Source organism: Gouania willdenowi, chromosome 22 (genome assembly GCF_900634775.1).
Source record: "Gouania willdenowi chromosome 22, fGouWil2.1, whole genome shotgun sequence".
In the NCBI taxonomy this organism is placed as follows: domain Eukaryota; kingdom Metazoa; phylum Chordata; class Actinopteri; order Blenniiformes; family Gobiesocidae; genus Gouania; species Gouania willdenowi.
In genome coordinates this window covers 30,802,505-30,820,142 of record NC_041065.1, presented here as the reverse complement: position 1 = coordinate 30,820,142, position 17,638 = coordinate 30,802,505, and the positions used below count along the sequence as shown (strand labels likewise).

Genomic DNA, 17,638 nt, shown 5'->3' with positions numbered 1-17,638 from the left:
GGCAAGAAAGAGCATGTGTTGATCGACATGATCATGTGGTTTCAAAGTTATTTTCTGTAGCCCTTCAAATATGTTAACTCAAAAAAAAAAATCTTCTTTACATAACGTTATTTTATTTTATTTTAACTGTGTATAATTTTATACACAATATTGTCTTCATTGATGAGAAGTAATTTTTTTGGGCTCTGGAAGGATTTTAATCCAGGAGAGCGTAAAGGTTGCAGACCGCTGGTTTACTCCATCAAATCCAAGTTTCTCATCAAGCGCTGATGTTACTTGATGAACAGAGACCGAGGTTCAAATTTACTTTTTTCCTCTCAGAACCAAAAGTGGAAGGAAAAAAGGTTTGTTCATTTCTCTCTATACTTTATCTGACACAATTCATCAGAGAGAGGCAACTTTTATTACAGCAAAATCTGATAAAAGTCTGATCCATGGGCCACATTATCGGCACTTAGAAATAATGAGCAAGTTGATCATTAATACAGGAAATAATTAATGTTGTGTGTGTGTGTTTGCCGTTGCTTTGTGTATGTTGTTTCTGGAATAATTTTTTGTCATTTTCTATTTTTCTCATTTTGTGTGTTTTTCTTTCATTTGCGTGCATGTCTGTAGTCATCTTGTGTTTTTTTGGAGTCATTTTGTGTATTTTTGTATTTATAGATATTTTTCTCTGATTTTGTGTGTTTTTGTGTTTGTTCTATGTACTTTTGTCCATTGCTGTTGTCATCTTGTGTGTTTTTGGACTCAGTTTGTGTATTTTTGTTGTCATTTTGTGTAATATTATCTTTGTTATTTTGTATATTGTTTTTTCATTTTGTCCATTTTTGTGGTTGTTTTATGTTTTTTCCTGTTATTTTTTTGTGTATTTCTGTAGTAATCTTGTCATTTTGTATTTATTGACTGTACTTGATGCAACTCAAAGATATGAGGTTTAAATTCACCTTTTTGTCCCAGAATCCGAAAGGTTTGGCAGAAGAGGAAGTGTGGAGTGAAGTTTGGCTGCCTGACTATCTCCCACAGCACGGTGAGGAAGGGCTAGCGTTGACACGCTGCTGTCGGTGTGGTGCGCGACACGTGGGCTGAACAAATGTGTGTTTCTGCAGATCAATCGTCCACCAGCCAAGCTGAACCTACTCACCTGTCAGGTACGAGCAAACCCAGAGGACAGGAGGACCTTTGACCTCGTCACTCGTGAGTTATTCACTCCACCTCAACACTTTCCCCTGTATCTCACATTTTTTAAGTCCTTCCATTGTTTTTAATATATCCATTGTTTCACCTTCCTCGCTGCTTCTCTTTCCTCTCACTAAACACCTTCCCTTTTCTTCACAGATAACCGGACGTATCACTTCCAGGCAGAAGACGAGCAGGAATGTCTGATGTAAGCCTCTCAGCTCCTGTGGGATTGTTTTGTTTTTTAGCACCGTTCCCTTCCTTCTCTCATTCTATTAGCATGCTATTACTTGCCTTGCAGGAGAGCTGTAATCTAAAAAAAAAAGAAAAGGAAAAGCTGAGGATTGTTCATAGTCATTCTGTCAGCCAGGAAGTAGAAACATGTTGGAAAATAAAAGAAGAATAAATCTCTGTTTATTGAAACTGAAATGTGCAAAGAGAAAGGTTTCTATCAGATAAAGACATAATGTGTAGATACAGTATATCAATAAATCTAAAGTCATTTGCTCAAAACAAAGATGTAAAAGGAAGAAATTTCCGCTCAAAAGTTTGTTTTGATCTCCACTGTAAGCACTCGGGACACCATTTAGGGTCACAAGATACTGGGAGGGGGTCGCCAGATGTCTTCAAGAAACTTTTTTTTTTTTTTTACCCTTTTACTGCAACTACACCAAACTTGCCATATTTTAAACCTATTTTTGTTACTTTTTCTTGCATTATTTTTGCTCCTTTTAATGCATTTTTGCTACATTTCTGACACTTTTTTTTATCAAATTTCCATTCCTTTTATGCAAATTTTTTCAACTTTCAAGACGTTTTTGCCAATTTAAACAAATTGTTCCCCCCTTTTATGCAACTTTTAAGTCAATATTGACACTTTGTACCCTTTTTACCACTTTTTCTGTCTGTTTTTAGCCGCTCTAATTTGCAACTTTTAACCAATTTTTCTCTTTTAAAACTCCATTTCACCACCTTTTTCCACCATTTTTGGTCACCATTTCATTTCTGATAAAAACAAGGATTTACATATTTAAGATGACTATATGCTATGGTCCAAATAATAATAATAATAATATTAATAACAATAATAATAATAATAATAATAATAATAATAATAACTTATTGATTAACAGTGGTTAATATTCAGATCAATAAATGTGGTGATCACTGCTCTCCCTTATAGATGAATAGAAACACTGCCACATTTCTGGTGTTTTCATTTTTTTTTGGGGCTTACACAGAAAAATCTGAACCCGGTTGTCTTTGAATATCTGGCTTAGGGAGGTGATATCACTGGGAACAAACTGGAACAAAAATGGAGTCAAGCCAATCACTGTCCTCCTTGTCTGGAGAAAAAACTTTCCAGCCTCGATTTCAAACTTTTACGTCTTTTTTCCTCCTGCTCTGCTCTTCAAACCTTTGTCTGCGTCACAGTTGGGTGTCGGTGCTGCAGAATAGCAAAGAGGATGCCTTGAACACGGCTCTCGGTGGAGACCAGCTTCACCTACAGGACAGCGGCCTCCAGGAACTCTCGCGGGCCATCATCGCTGAGCTGCGGCAAAAGCCGGGGAACGAAGCGTGTGCGGACTGTGGAGCTCCAGGTTAGCTTTTCACTGCAGCTCTAACTCAATTATTCCACAGGTTTCTTTAATATTTGAGCCCGTTCACTCCGTTTGTCCATCTTAGATCCAACATGGCTGTCGACCAACCTGGGAATCCTCACCTGTATCGAGTGCTCTGGGATCCACAGAGAGCTGGGAGTCCACTATTCCAGGATTCAGTCTCTCACTCTGGATCTACTGAGCACCTCTGAACTCCTGGTACGACTTCTTCAACTTTACACTGGATTCACTCAACTCACATTCTCCGTGTTGTCTTTGTGGTTGTCACTTCAGTTGGTGGTCAGCGTCGGCAACACCAGATTCAATGATGTCATGGAGGCGGGGCTTCCCAATGACTCTGTCAAACCGTTGCCGCACAGCGACATGTGAGCCCCTGGTTTCCATCTGTTAAAAGAAATACTATTGCTTTCATATTATTTAAATACTTTAAAGCAGAGGTGGGCAACTTTTATCACAACAAGGCAAATCTGAACATTAATACAGGGAAGAACAATAAGTTTCTGTTGCCATTTCATGTGTTTTTGGTGTTATTTTGGTTTTTGTGGTCGTTTTGTGTAATTTTTTTCTTTCTCTTGTTGTCTGATGTGTTTTTACACATCTTATTTCTTTAGTTTTTTGTTGTTTTGTGTGTTCTGAGCCATTTTGTGTATTTTGTTGTGATTTTGGAGACATTTTTTGTTCATCCGTTTTCTGTGTTTTTGTTGTCGTTTTGTAATTTTATAGTTTTTCTATCATTCTGTTTTGGGATTTTTTGTTGCCATTGTGTGGTCATTTTGTGTATTAATGTTGTCTAGTTTATATTTATGTAATTTGTGTGCATTGACTTCAGGGACCACTCAAAATTAGAGCGAGGGCTGCATGTGGCCCCCGGGCCACCAGTTGCCCATGCCTGCTTTAAAGGGAGACTCCACTGTTTATTTTTACAAATGTGGCCTAAGACCTTTGAAATGTCCTTATTAGTAGATCTATGCCAAACAAAACACATTATTTTGCACCATATTTGTTTTTTTTTTACTTTTAAAAATGGAACAACAATTTTAGAGCCTGTGTTCCTCCATCTTGAAATCACATGATTGATGATGTCACACGGCCCCACTGCCTGTAAACATCCCATTGTTTTCTATTGGAGTGAAACATTCAGCCTTATTTTTAGATCATTTAGCAGCTCTTTAGGCAATTTAGTAGCTTTTTCGGTTAAAATCACAACTTGTGCTGCTTTTGGTTGCTCTAAATAATCATGATATGTTAAAGATCTCGATGTGAACCTCTTTTGTTTACCAAAAGAGAATAAAAACCTTTTTGACCCAAAAAATACTCTGACCACAGTTCCAACTCTGCATTTTTTTAGTAGACAAAGAAGCAGAGAAGAAGAGCTCTCCTCAGGGACCTTTACTCTCCCTTAAACAGTGCACTGACATGCACTGGTTAATTGCTGAAGTTAGAGAGTAAATCATGGATTGTTGAAGACACACAAATCCTGAGGATAGAAGTCGTTTTGGTGTCTTTCAGCAGTCCGTGATTTAGTCCTAACTTGAGCCACCAGAGCGTGTCAGCGCACTGTTTAAGGGAGAGTAAATGTCCCTTAGGAGACCTCTTTTTCTCCACTTCATTGTCTACTACTAAAGCGCAGAGTGGGAACTGTCGTCCCCTGCGCTCATAGATTTAGATAATTTTTTTGGGTCACAACCAAAAGCAGCACAATTTGTCAGTTTGACCAAAAAAGCTGTTAAATGATCTAAAAATCAGTGAATTTTTCACTCCAATAAGAAAACAATGGGATGTTTACAGGCAGTGAGGCCGTGTGACATCATCAATCACATGATTTCAAGATGGCGAAACACAGGCTCTAAAACGGTAAAGTAGTCCCATTTTTTAAAAAAGTTAATAATAATGAATATGGTGTAAAATAGTGTGTATTGTTAGTTATAGATCTTCTCATAAGTACATTTATAAAAACAGTGGAGGATCCCTTCAATAACACATTTCCAAATAACCAGGAATGCCAGGAAAGAATACATCGTGGCCAAGTACGCAGAGCGCCGCTACGTCCTTCGCAGAGAAGAAACCCTACCGGACCGTCTGTACGACTCGGTGAAAAGCCGTGACCTCACTTCTCTTCTGCAGCTCTTCGCTGAGGGGGCGGACCTCTCCAAGCCACTCCCACTCCCTGACGGACAGGTAACCCGATCCCTCTGAGCTCGCCTTAAACTCCTTATCGTCCTGTGACATATTTAAACTCCTAACATCCTACAGATGTCATACGTTTAGTGAGGATGACAGGCACATCCGGAGGCTTTTCGAAGCCCACACACATTTAGAACAAGTTTAAAAACACTCAGTCCTCCTCATGTTAAAGAGAAGTGTCAAGGCTTGAGTTATTGAGAGTAATTAATACAGGAAATCCGGTTTTCTCTGAATGTGTGTGCTTTAAAATCACTCTCTTTTCTCTCATCTTCCCTCTCTTCTTCAGAGTGTTGAACTTCTGTTTGTGTGTTTGACGTTGTTTGTTCATGTTTGTTCATTATTTCAGCTTTTAGGCAGAAAAAGTGTCTGGCAAGGGTAAAAAAAACCAAAAAATAAGGCCAGAATGATGGACTGACACAGAAACTCTTCAAATAGTTTGATGTCACTCTAGAATCTTTAAGTTTAGATTCTGGTGATGTTTATGACCTCCGCCAAGGATTTTATTTTATTTATTTGTTTGTTTGTTTGTTTGTTTGTTCGTTAGCAGGAGTACGTCCAACGTTCTTAACAGATTTTTACAAAATTTTAACCAAAGATAGACCTTAGGCCAGGGGTGTCAAACTCATTTTAGTTCAGGGGCCAAATACAGAGTTCATCTCAAGCGAACCACAGATTTTATGTGGGAAAAAGCTAAATTTCAACATTAATGTGCCCTAGTTTGCACTTCCATGTATAAATGATATATAAAGAATGTAAGGCACGGACAATATCCAAGCAGTAAATAATCCCTGCAGGTTTTTTACTTCAAAAATTGTGATTTTGCAACACATTTTTGTATAAGAATTTGGTCGGAAATTGTAAGATTTCAGAAAAAGTGTCAGTTCTTCCCACAGTTTGTGATAAAATATGACTCTGGTCATGTGATATAGGCATGGGATAAATGTGAGCCCCTGCATATATTGTATTTGAGAAACACTGTTCTATAGGGACACATTTGGCCCCCGGGCTTTGAGTTTGACACAAGATTTCATTACATTTTGGAAGGGATCAGGATCAATAAACTGATTCCTGATCAGTTTGAAAAATCCCAAAATCTTTTTCTTTATCACTGGTTAAATAATAATAATAATAAAATAATATCTCTGTTTATAATTGAGCGATTCTTATGAAATTTGACTCAGTTATGTTTAATTGGCTCCTCAATTATTTCAATGAGTTTAATCCAGATTTAGAATTTAATCAATTTGATACATTTGGACCTATTCTATGGCTATTAAAGAGGATAGAAATTAGTTCAAAGCCTTTAAAATGTGAATAATCATGGTATAACTGCAGATATCTGTGTGTGTGTGTTTTTCTTCTTTTTATCAGGGCTTTAAAGAGACGGCTCTCCATCTCGCTGTGCGTCTGGAGGAAAGAAGCTCCCTGGCTCTGGTGGATTTCCTCTGCCAAAACAGGTGGGACACTTACACCAGTATCTACTATATTTGTCCCACTGGATCTCCTTTGGACTCTGATTTTTAGTTTTAAAAATGTCCTCAGTTCTGTTTCAGTGTTTACCCTTTCTGTTTTATTGTTTTTTCCTGTTTAGATGACTTTACTGGCTGTTAAAACACCAAACATTAACCTTATATAGAGTAAATCGAGAAAACTTCTGTTATTAGTTTTATATTTATATGCTTCAGCCTGCTTTTTAGATCATTTAGCAGCTCTTTAGGTCATTTAGTAGCTTTTTCAGTTAAAATGACAACTTGTGCTGCTTTCGGTTGCTCGAAATAATCAGGAAAAGTTAAAGATGTTGATGTGAACCTCTTTTGTTTACCGAAAGAGAATAAAAACAGTTGTGACCTCAAAAATAATCTATGACCGCAGGGGGTGACGGTTCCAACTCTGCTGTTTTATAGTAGATAATGAAGCAGAGAAGAAAAGCTCTCCTAAGGGACCTTTACTCTCCCTTAAACAGCGCGCTGACACGCTCTGGTTGGTTGCTGAAGTTAGAGAGTAATTCATGGATTGTTGAAGACGCACAAACCCTGAAGATAGAAGTCCTTTTGGTGTCTTTCAACAGTCTGTGATTTAGTCCTAACTTGATCCACCAGAGCGTGTCAGCGCACTGTCAGTGTTACTTAATAACGCGTTAGTCCCAACACTGGTGATGGCACAGTTTGCAGTTAGAAATTAGATTTTTAGAAGAAGGGCAGTATTTCTTAAATGATGTATTTAGTTGTTTTACTTAAGTTGAATCAGCCTCAAGCTGGTTTGTGTTAACAGGAAACGTGAGTTCATGCATAATCCAAAAGTTGCTGCCCCTGGAATAAGGGATAAGCATTTGTTTGTCTTTGCTTAAACACTATTAATCTCCTCTCTGTGATGATTGCTGTGCAGCAACTGTCTGGAGAAGAAAACAGCAGAGGGGAACACGGCGCTCCACTACAGCGTCCTACATCACAAGCCTGAGTCTCTCAAGCTACTGCTGAAAGCAAAGGCAGCGCTTCAAACTGGTGCGATACCATCCTTTTCACTGTCTTTGTACCCAATTCAACAAGTGAACCAACTGTTTTTTTACACCTTTACTGCAGTGAACGCTGCAGGAGAGACGGCACTGGACATCGCCAAACGGCTACAGTACATACACTGCATAGAACTGGTGAGACAAAACTTTCAACGTAAAGTTTGGATTTAACCCTCTTGTTATCCTGGGGTCAATCTGACCCCCAAAAAGTGTGATAATGGGTTGGGCTGAAGGTTTTGACCCCAGAGGACAGTAGGTGTATAGAAATCAGGAGGACATTACGAGATTAAACATATAAATATGGGGCCCTGAAAGCTTACAACAGAATCGAAAAAAATCCATGAAGAAGAGTTTAACCTGAAGTGAATCAAACAAATAGTGGTAGTAAATCCTTTGATAAGTGAGTATCGAATTTATAACTATTCAATTCAACTTTATTTATAAAGCGCAAATTACAACAACAGTCATCTTGAAGTGTTATCAAAATACTAGAAACGAGAATATTTGCATTTCCTGAAGAAAATGCAAGTGAGGATGCAGCTGTTGAACACTGCATTAGCCTAGCATTAACATTAGCATTAGTCAACCAATAGCATTGCCTAGCAATAGCATTAACTTAGCATTAGTATTAGCATTAACCTACTATTAGCACTAAACTAGCATTAGTATTAGCATTAACCTACTATTAGCACTAAACTAGCATTGGCCTAGCACTAGCTTTAACCTAGCAATAACATTAGCCTAGCCTAGCAATAGGATTAGCCTAGCATTAGCATTAGCACTAAACTAGCATTGGCCTAGCACTAGCTTAACCTAGCAATAACATTAGCCTAGCCTAGCATTAGTATTAGCATTAGCCTCACATTAGCACTAAACTACATTAGCCTAGCACTAGCTTAACCTAGCAATAACATTACCCTAGCTTTAGCCTAGCCTAGCAGTAGCATTAGCCTAGCATTAGTATTAGAATTACATACTTACAATTTGCTGTCAGTATTTGTTTGATTCTTAGTTTGGGTTTAACTCTTTTTTTTTAGCTTTATTCAACTTTGTTAAAGTGAAAAGTGAATAAATGAAATATAAATTGTTACATGAAAAAGTTAAATAAGTTAAAACAATTAGGATTTCTTGTGTTGTTCTGATCCACTTGATTCTATTTATTGACACATGTCGACAGAAATATAACCATTAAACACCATTGTTTCTATTTGTCCTTTTGTGTGAAAGCTGTGCATGTTTATCAAATTATTATTAAAGACCTGCAGCAATGAGTTTGAGTGTATTCTGAGTATTTGTGTGTGTGTGTGTGTGTGTGTGTGTGTGTGTGTTTCAGCTGGAGCTGGCCCAGAGTGGGAAGTTCAACTCTCAGATCCATGTGGAATTCATGTGGGAGACACAAAGTCAGGAGTTCTACGACAGCGAGGATGACCTCGATGAGAGGGTAAACTTGGACTTTTTATTTGGCTAGTTTTTAGATTTCACTTTCTTCAGTCAACTTAAAAATGTTTTAAATAAAGCTCATTTATTAACATTTTTATTATTATTTTTATAAATGTGAGCCCATTGTCTGAATGGTGGCTCCTCCGTTACTCCAAAAACATACAAAGTTACAAAAGAACACACAAAAGTATAACAAAACGACTACAAAAAATGACTAAAAAAAACGCATGAATATGCCCCCCAAAAATATTAAATTATAGAAAAACAAACAAAAAGATAACAAAAATAGACAAAACATCATAAGTATACGAAACAACAAAAAAATACATAAAATTTTACTAAAAAAAACTACAAAATGACTACAAAAAGAAAAGAAAAACAAACAAATCATCTTTCTCTGACTTAGAAAACTGAAAAAAAATTCAAATAAAGCTCAGTTATTAACATTTTTAATCCAAAACATCTTTTTTTTTTTTTTTAAAGGTGAGCCCATTTCCCAAAAATTGCTTCCCTCAGTCATCGGATGGTGGCTCTTACTTTACCCCAAAACATACAAAATTACATGAGAACACACAAAAGTATAACAAAACGACTACAAAAATCTCAGACAAAAGAACAAAATGACAATAAAACACATGGATATGCCTCCAAAAAATACTAAATTAACAAAATTACACACAATATCATGAAGTACACAAAACAACAACAAAAATACATAAAATGTCACCAAACAATATACAAAATTGCAGAAAAATGCACAAAACAACTAGAAAAATAATGGCAGAATAAACAAATCGTCTTTCTCTGGATAGTTTTTGAATGTCACTGTCTTCAATCAACTTTAAAAAATTCAAATAAAGCTCAGTTATTAACATTTTATCTCAAAAGCTCTTTTTTTGTTTTTTTTTTGTAAAGATGAGCCCATTACCCAAAAATTGATCCCCACTATCATGGAATGGTGGCCCCTCCATTACTCCAAAAACATAACAAAACAACTACAAAAATATCAGACAAATAAGCAAAATGACAATAAAACACATGAATATGCCTCTAAAAATACTGAATTATAGAAAAACACTCATTAAGTACACAGAATGACAACATAAATACATAAAATTCCACCAAAAAACATACAAAATTGCAGAAAAATAAACAAATCCTCTTTCACTGACTTAAAAAACTAAAAAATAACATTTTGTTGTTTTTCGTTTTTTTTAAGGTGAGCCCATTACCCAAAAACCGCTCCCCACTATCATCAAATGGCGGCCCGTCCTTTGCCTGTTGGAGCAGTAATAATGGAAGCAATCCCACTACAGGCAGCAGACCATGTCAGACTTATGAGAACTTAGACTTCCTGTACAAAAATCCTCCTGCTAACAGCGCCCCCTCTGGTGGAGCAACGTCCCCACCGCCACTTCCAGCCAAATCTATCCAAAGGGGTGAGTGACTGGAGTTAAAATCAGGTTTATTTACTGTTAGTGGGTTTTTTATATGTTTTTTATGATCTCTGCAGGTCGCTCAGATCCTCAGATTTCAGTCACGGCACTAGAAACGATTCCACGACGCTGCTCGACGTCTCAGATACAAGTGAGACACAGCATGATTTCACCCAGCACGGAGAAGATGGCCAAGGCCGGCCATGGACAGGGGGGGCGGCCCCGGATACAGAGACAGGCCGTGGAGGGCCAACCTGCTCCTGGTCCTGGTCCTAGTTCTGGTTCAGGGCCACAAAGTAATGGCACTGCAGGTTCTCCTCAGAACCACATCGGACCTGTCAGGTAAGGGAAGATCAAATAGCTCCACGATTGATGTCACGTTGATCAGACCCCCGAAAGTAAACTCACGAAATGACTGTAAAAACATGCAAAATTACAGAGAACTACACAAAATGACAACAAAAAGACACAAAAATATCTGAAAAACACATAAAAAATAACAAAAAAATACACAAAATGAGAACAGGAATACACAAAATAAGTAAAAAAAAAAAAAAAATACACAGACTCTCAAAACACAAAAAACAACTAGACAAACACACAAAAATAACAACATTATACAAAACAATAACATGCTCAAGAGTGACTAGAAACACATAGAGGATAACAAAAATTCACAAAAATGACTTCAAAACATTGAACAAGTATGCAAAATGACAAATACATGAAAATGCCTCCCAAAAAATTAGAAAATTATAGAAAACACACAAAACGACAACTAAGATACATAAAATGCATCTGAAAAACGTCCAAAAGAAACAGATAAAACACATGAAATGAGAGAAAATTTTACACAATGACTCCAGAAACACACAAAACAGATCAATATACAAAATAATAACCGAAATACTTTAATATGAACAAAAGGTTAATAAAAATACGAAGAAGAACCACAAAAATACAGTAAAGTATTCAAATTGATAACAAATCACATAAGAATTTTCAAAATAACTCCATAAACACACAAAACAAACACAAACAAAGCCCCTAGAGTCCTTTATTGTAAATGATTTGCTCTGATGATGATTTCCAGCTCAGGGAAAACCACGTCGTATCGTCGCAGCAGCGGTGGAGGCAGCCAGGGAAAGTGCAGCGTCATGTCTCCCAGCAGTGTGGGCAGCCAGGAGGAGCTCTACTGCAGCTTAGTGGCTAACGGCGTTAGCATCATACCTACACCAGCTACAGCTGCCGCTCCATCGTCTTCATCATCATCATCTTCATCATCATCCCCCACTGTCACCTGTGTCCCACGGCCACGACGGAACGCTATGGTACGGCCAGGAATACATCTACGTTACAGATGTGTGATGAATGTGGAGAAAAGGTCTCCAGATGTTGAGATGATGTGTGCGCGTGTGTGTTGCAGGTTTCTGGCAGCAGACCTCATCATAAGCGTGTGAGGGCGTTGGTCGACTGTCGGGCGGTGAGTTCAGAGACGTTGGCTTTTTTCAAGGATGAAGTCATTGTGGTCACGTCCTCTAGTGACCCCCACTGGTGGGTAAGTGCAACTACAGTATTCTCATTATTTTATATTATTCCCCTTCAGTTTTTCCTCATTTTCAATTTGTTCATCCTCGGTATTTTTTTTAATCTGTTTTAAAAATGTTATTACTACTAGTTAGTGAGGATGCACTATTGTTATCCGTGTATGAAAATGATGGCACCGCAGATGGCTGCCTAGGTGTGTTGGTGCATGTGTTCCTTGTGCTGTTTTTAAACTGTACTTGGCGAATACATACATTTTTTATTCTGATTCTGAAAAAAAAAATGTTAATGCTTGGCTATTGTTAGGTTAATGCTAGGTTATGTTAATGCTAATGCTAGGTTAATATAAATGCTAATTCTAGGCTAATGTTAGATTAATGCTTTAATGCCAGGTTAATGTTGGGCTAATGCTAGGCTAATGTTATCTAGTGTTAATGCTAGATTAGTGTTAATGCTAGATTAATGCTATGGTAATGTCAGGTTAATGTTAATGCTATTTAGTGCTAATGCCAATTCTAGGCTAATATTTATGCTAATGTTAGGTTAATGCTAATGTTAGGTCAATGCTAGGTTAATGTTGGGCTAATGCTATCTAGTGCTAATGTTAGGATAATGTTAATGTTAAGCTAATGTTAGGTTAATGCTATGTTAATGTTTGGTTATTGCTAGGTGAATTCTAGGCTAATGCTATCTAGTGTTAATGCTATGTTAATGCTATGGTAATGTCAGGTTGATGTTAATGCTATTTAGTGTTAATGCTAATTCTAGGCTAATATTAATGCTAATGTTAATGCTAGGCTAATGCTAATGTTAGGCAAATGCTAATGTTATTTAGTGCTAATGTTATTTAGTGCTAATGTTATTTCATGCTAATGTAAGGCTAATGCTATTGATAGGCTAATGATAATGTTCTGTTAATATTAGGTTGATGCTATGCTAATGCTAGGCTAATGTCATGTTATTGTTAGGCTAATGCAATCTTGTGCTAATGCTAGCTTAATGCTATGCTAATGCTAGGCTAATGCTGTGTTTGACAATGCGGGCCAGCACCTCCATCCTCACTTGCATTTTCTTCAGGAAATGCAAATATTCTATATATGCATATATTGTTTTTTGCTTAAAACTTGACCTTAAATAAACCAAACATTGCAGATTTAAGACAGTGTACAACAATAAACATCAACATAAAAGTTTAAAAAATAAAATTATATTCCACATGTGTGTTTTAATGTGTTTGTTGTTATTTGTTTGTTTGTTGACAGGTGGGTCACATAGAAGGGGAACCATCGCGTAGCGGATCATTTCCTGTGAACTACGTCCACAAACTGACAGACTGAATGAGGTCCTTTTTATTAACACAGAGCAGAACCAGAACCAGAACCATGTAGTGGACTTAACTCAGCCTGGCTTCCGTGGATCTGACTCCCACTAACAGATGTACAGCATAAGGGACGTAAGATTAGATGTATAGAACTGATTTAAAATCATACTCCTTTTACTATTTACGACTCATATTTAATGAAAAACCACAAAAACGATGGAGTCGAGCCTTTTTTAAATCACGGACTAATGTGCCTTCAGTAATTATTCAACTCCCTTCATGCACTTTAAACTCAAAGAACTTTCTCTCTGTAAATCTGCAGCTGAACGATGGAAATAGGTGATCTTTGTTGGTAAAAAGCACAGAATGGTTCAGTGAGGCATCAAACCAGTGTCTGGACATTAACGTGGACGTGTCAGCCAGTCTGTCTCCAGTTAACTGTGGAGATTTAAAACACAGGCATTAATCAGAGTAAAACACTTTGTGCTGCTGTATATATTTGTACATAAATGAAATATTCTCGCCCCGCAACACACGCGACCTGAAAACTCATCTATGTTGTTATAAATGAACACATCTGTACATAAAGTTGTTTAGTGGCTACTTTTACATTCTCTGATATTATTTTTATACTTGTTTTTTGTGTTGAAAGGACAGATAGAGTCCAAAAACAATAAAAAACAACTTGTTTAAGGTCATTTCTGTAAATTACCGTAATAATACCTGTCAGCTGCCTTGATTTTGTTATAAAAGACATAAAAAGGTCCTCAAGTGAAAACGCTGCCTTGAAAAAAAGACTCAAAGATGTGACAAAAATATATAAAATGACCACAAAACAACAGAAAAAATGACTCAAAAACACAGAACAGCAAAAGAAATAAACAAAATGAAGGAAAAATATACCAAACGACAACAAAAAAGTTCCAAAACACACAAAAGATGCAAAATGCCTCCAAAAACTGACAAAATCACAACAAAAACACAGAACAACATAAAAATAGACAAAGTGGCAGAAAAATAGACCAAATGATGACAAAAAATAAGTTCGAAATGGTTTAAAAAAAAAAACACTGAAAATGACAAGGAACACACAAAATGACAGAAAATCCACAACATAAAGTCCATACCACACAAAAATACACAAAAAAGTAGCAAAAATATGTCCGAAACACACAAAAATATACAAAATGGCTCCAAAAATACATAAATGACAAAGATAAATACACAAAATGAAAAAAACAATCGACAAAATGACAAAAAGATTCACAAAATGACATCAAAAAAGGTCCATAACACACTATAATATACAAAATTGCACCAAAAGTACACAAAATTGTAAAAAAAAAAAAAAAGACACAAGATGACAAAAAGAAACAACAAAAAATGACAGAATAATTTACATAAAAATCACGCACACAAAAAAAAAAACCACACCCTTTGTTCTTTCCTGTATTAATGCTCAGATTGCTCATTATTTTAAATGCTGACATCATGGTTGATCATGTGACCCCCAGATCAGGTGGTCACCTTTTTTGTGGCCCAGCTGTGATAAAAGTTGCCCTTCCTTTAGTCGATAATTGATGTTTATAACTTCCCTTCTATTCACAGAATATTTATAGTATGATATTATACGTTATCTATGATATACTGTCCATATTCAGCCCTGAGTATGTTGGGATTATCTCAGTCTGTGAAGCACTTAGTGCTCAACCAGAGAGTGCACGTTGTTTAAATGATTAATGACGTTCATGTTGTATTAACACTAAAAGTACACAGTATATAGAATATTACATAATGCAGCCTGTGCATTATACCTGCAAAATAAATGATATTTTATCCCCTACCAATCTGAAAAAAAAGAGTTGTTTGCTGCTTTCAGCTTTTCATCTAAACCTATTTGCTCCCTAAAGCTAAATCTGTTCATCTGGCACTTTTCCTCACGTCACTGCGTGCTGCCACATTAATTACACGTCCGCTGTGATGTCACTGAGCTCTGACCCTCCAATCCACTGCAGGATGATGAAAACGATCAAACTGTCACTTACATAACCACCACCACCACCACCACATGTGCTGCTCGGACAGACCAAACCACTGCATTAGTGGATCCCACTGTTATCACAGCAGGGCCACAAAAATGTGATTATCTGATCTGAGGGTCACATTATAAACATTTATGTCATCATAAAAAATAATGATCAATCTGAGCGTTAATACAGGAAAGAACGAACAGTTTGTGTGTTCTTGTTGTGTGTATTGCTTTGTGTTGCCATTTTAAATATTTTTTTTTATGTTCTTGTTTTGTTTCTTTTTTGTCATTTTGCATATTTTTCTATTTTTGTGTATTGTTGTAGTCAGTGTGTGTGTGTGTGTTTTTGTTTTGTTTATTATTCCTCATTTTGTGTTTTTCAATTCATTTTGTGTATTTTTGTGGCCATTTTGACGAGTTTTTCCTCAATTTCTCTTTTTATGTTCTCATTTTGTGTTTTTGTTTTTGTCTTTGTTGCCGTTTTGTAATTTTTTTTGTAATTTTGTGTATTATTGGAATAATTGTGCTGTTATTATTTATCATTCTTGTGTGTGTTGATTTGTATGTTTCGTTGCCATTTTGCATAATTTATAGTCGTTTTGTGTATTTGTTGTCATTTGTGCTCTGTTTGTTGTTTTTTATACTGTTTGTGTGGTTTTTACAATCATCTTGTTAAATTTTGGAGTATTTTGATTATCTTAACTGTCTTGTGTATTTTTGTTGTCAATTATTGTAGTTTCCTGTCATTTTGTATGTTTTTAAGGAGTCATTTTGTGTATTTCTGATGTCATTTGTGCTATTTTTGTTGTTTTGTATATTTTTTGTGTAGTTTTTATCATCATCATCTTGTTTGATTGATGTCTTTTGTGAATTATTGTTGTCATTTTTGTTGTCTGTAGTTTTGTATGTTTTTAAGGAGTCATGTGTTCACTTTGAGAGCTGCACAAAAACAATCCGAGGACAGAATGTGGCCCATATCTGTGTGTAATAATGTAAATAATGTTTATAAAGCTTCTTTCTGAACATATTAAAATCTGTTGAATATAAATGTATGTATATATTTTCCTATTTAGCTTTGTTCTCATTTAACAGGGTATGTTCGGATATTGCATTATGCAACACTGTTCCTACACACACACACACACACACACACAGGGTTGTTGTGCAGCACACACACAAACACATAGGGTTGTTGTGCAGCACACACACACACACGGGGGTTGTTGTGCAGCACACACACTCACACACATGGTTGTTGTGCAGCACGCACACACAAACATAGGGTTGTTGTGCAGCACGCACACACACAGGGTTGTTGTGCAGCACGCACACACACAGGGTTGTTGTGCATCACGCGCACACAAACATAGGGTTGTTGTGCAGCACACACACACACAGGGTTGTTGTGCAGCACACACACACACATAGGGTTGTTGTGCAGCACGCACACACACTCACAGAGTGGTTGTGCAGCACACACAGGGTTGTGCAACACACACGCACACAAGGTTGTTGTGCAGCACACACACACACACAGGGTGGTTGTGCAACACACACACACACAGGGTTGTACAACACACACACACACAGGGTGGTTGTGCAACACACACACACACACACACACGGTTGTACAACACACACACACACACACACACACACAGGGTGGTTGTGCAACACACACACACACATGGTTGTACAACACACACACACACACAGGGTTGTACAACACACACACACAGGGTTGTGCAACACACACACACACACAGGGTTGTACAACACACTCACTGTAAAATTTAATGGTAAAACATAAAACACAGGAAAGAGCTGACATTAATCACCGGATTAACGACTCCTGAGTGGAACTAAAGTGTGGCTTTTGTCCATTATTTGGCCTTTTTATTTGATGTAGGGATGTGAAGTTTTATAATCATCTGTCCTGTAATCTGACTAAATAATGCTTTATGGAGTATATTATATACTTTAGATACTGCTTTCATTAAGTGAGCAGCAGCAACATCAGCTTAATGTAACCTCGTAAATCCTTGGAAGTGGGATACAATTCCAGTAATTCCGACCTCTGAGTTATCTAACGTCCATTTCAACCAATAATCAGCTGGGATGGAGCTTTTAATGGCCACCGATGGTCAGAGATATGTTAGTTGAAACCGTACACAAGCTTTTTCCACAGCGTGTTCTGCTGACTGGACGCTTTATGCTAATCTGAGCCAATGCAAGATGAACCCAAGCTGGAGAAATACCAGTTTGCCCTTCAACAAAGCATGAAAAATAATCATTCATCCTCTGGAAACGTCAGCATTAGACAAAACAAACACGTTTAAGTTGCATTGAATTTATTCTATTAAATCAGCTTGT

The 17,638-nt window shown here is 36.9% G+C and overlaps 1 protein-coding gene across 1 annotated transcript in view; it reads left to right on the top strand.

The window, feature by feature from the left end:
- Positions 1–14,134, top strand: part of asap3 (ArfGAP with SH3 domain, ankyrin repeat and PH domain 3) — a 39,472-nt gene extending 25,338 nt beyond the window's left edge. The window contains exons 11-26 of the mRNA XM_028438258.1: positions 958–1,027; positions 1,107–1,194; positions 1,336–1,384; positions 2,611–2,777; positions 2,863–2,996; positions 3,072–3,163; positions 4,796–4,976; positions 6,354–6,439; positions 7,368–7,483; positions 7,562–7,629; positions 8,828–8,935; positions 10,154–10,373; positions 10,448–10,712; positions 11,464–11,701; positions 11,797–11,928; positions 13,178–14,134. Of these exons, the coding sequence (XP_028294059.1) occupies positions 958–1,027; positions 1,107–1,194; positions 1,336–1,384; positions 2,611–2,777; positions 2,863–2,996; positions 3,072–3,163; positions 4,796–4,976; positions 6,354–6,439; positions 7,368–7,483; positions 7,562–7,629; positions 8,828–8,935; positions 10,154–10,373; positions 10,448–10,712; positions 11,464–11,701; positions 11,797–11,928; positions 13,178–13,252 (2,089 nt within the window). The 3' untranslated portion in view covers positions 13,253–14,134. The remainder of the gene's footprint in view (positions 1–957; positions 1,028–1,106; positions 1,195–1,335; positions 1,385–2,610; positions 2,778–2,862; positions 2,997–3,071; positions 3,164–4,795; positions 4,977–6,353; positions 6,440–7,367; positions 7,484–7,561; positions 7,630–8,827; positions 8,936–10,153; positions 10,374–10,447; positions 10,713–11,463; positions 11,702–11,796; positions 11,929–13,177) is intronic.
- The last annotated feature ends 3,504 nt before the right edge of the window (positions 14,135–17,638 follow it).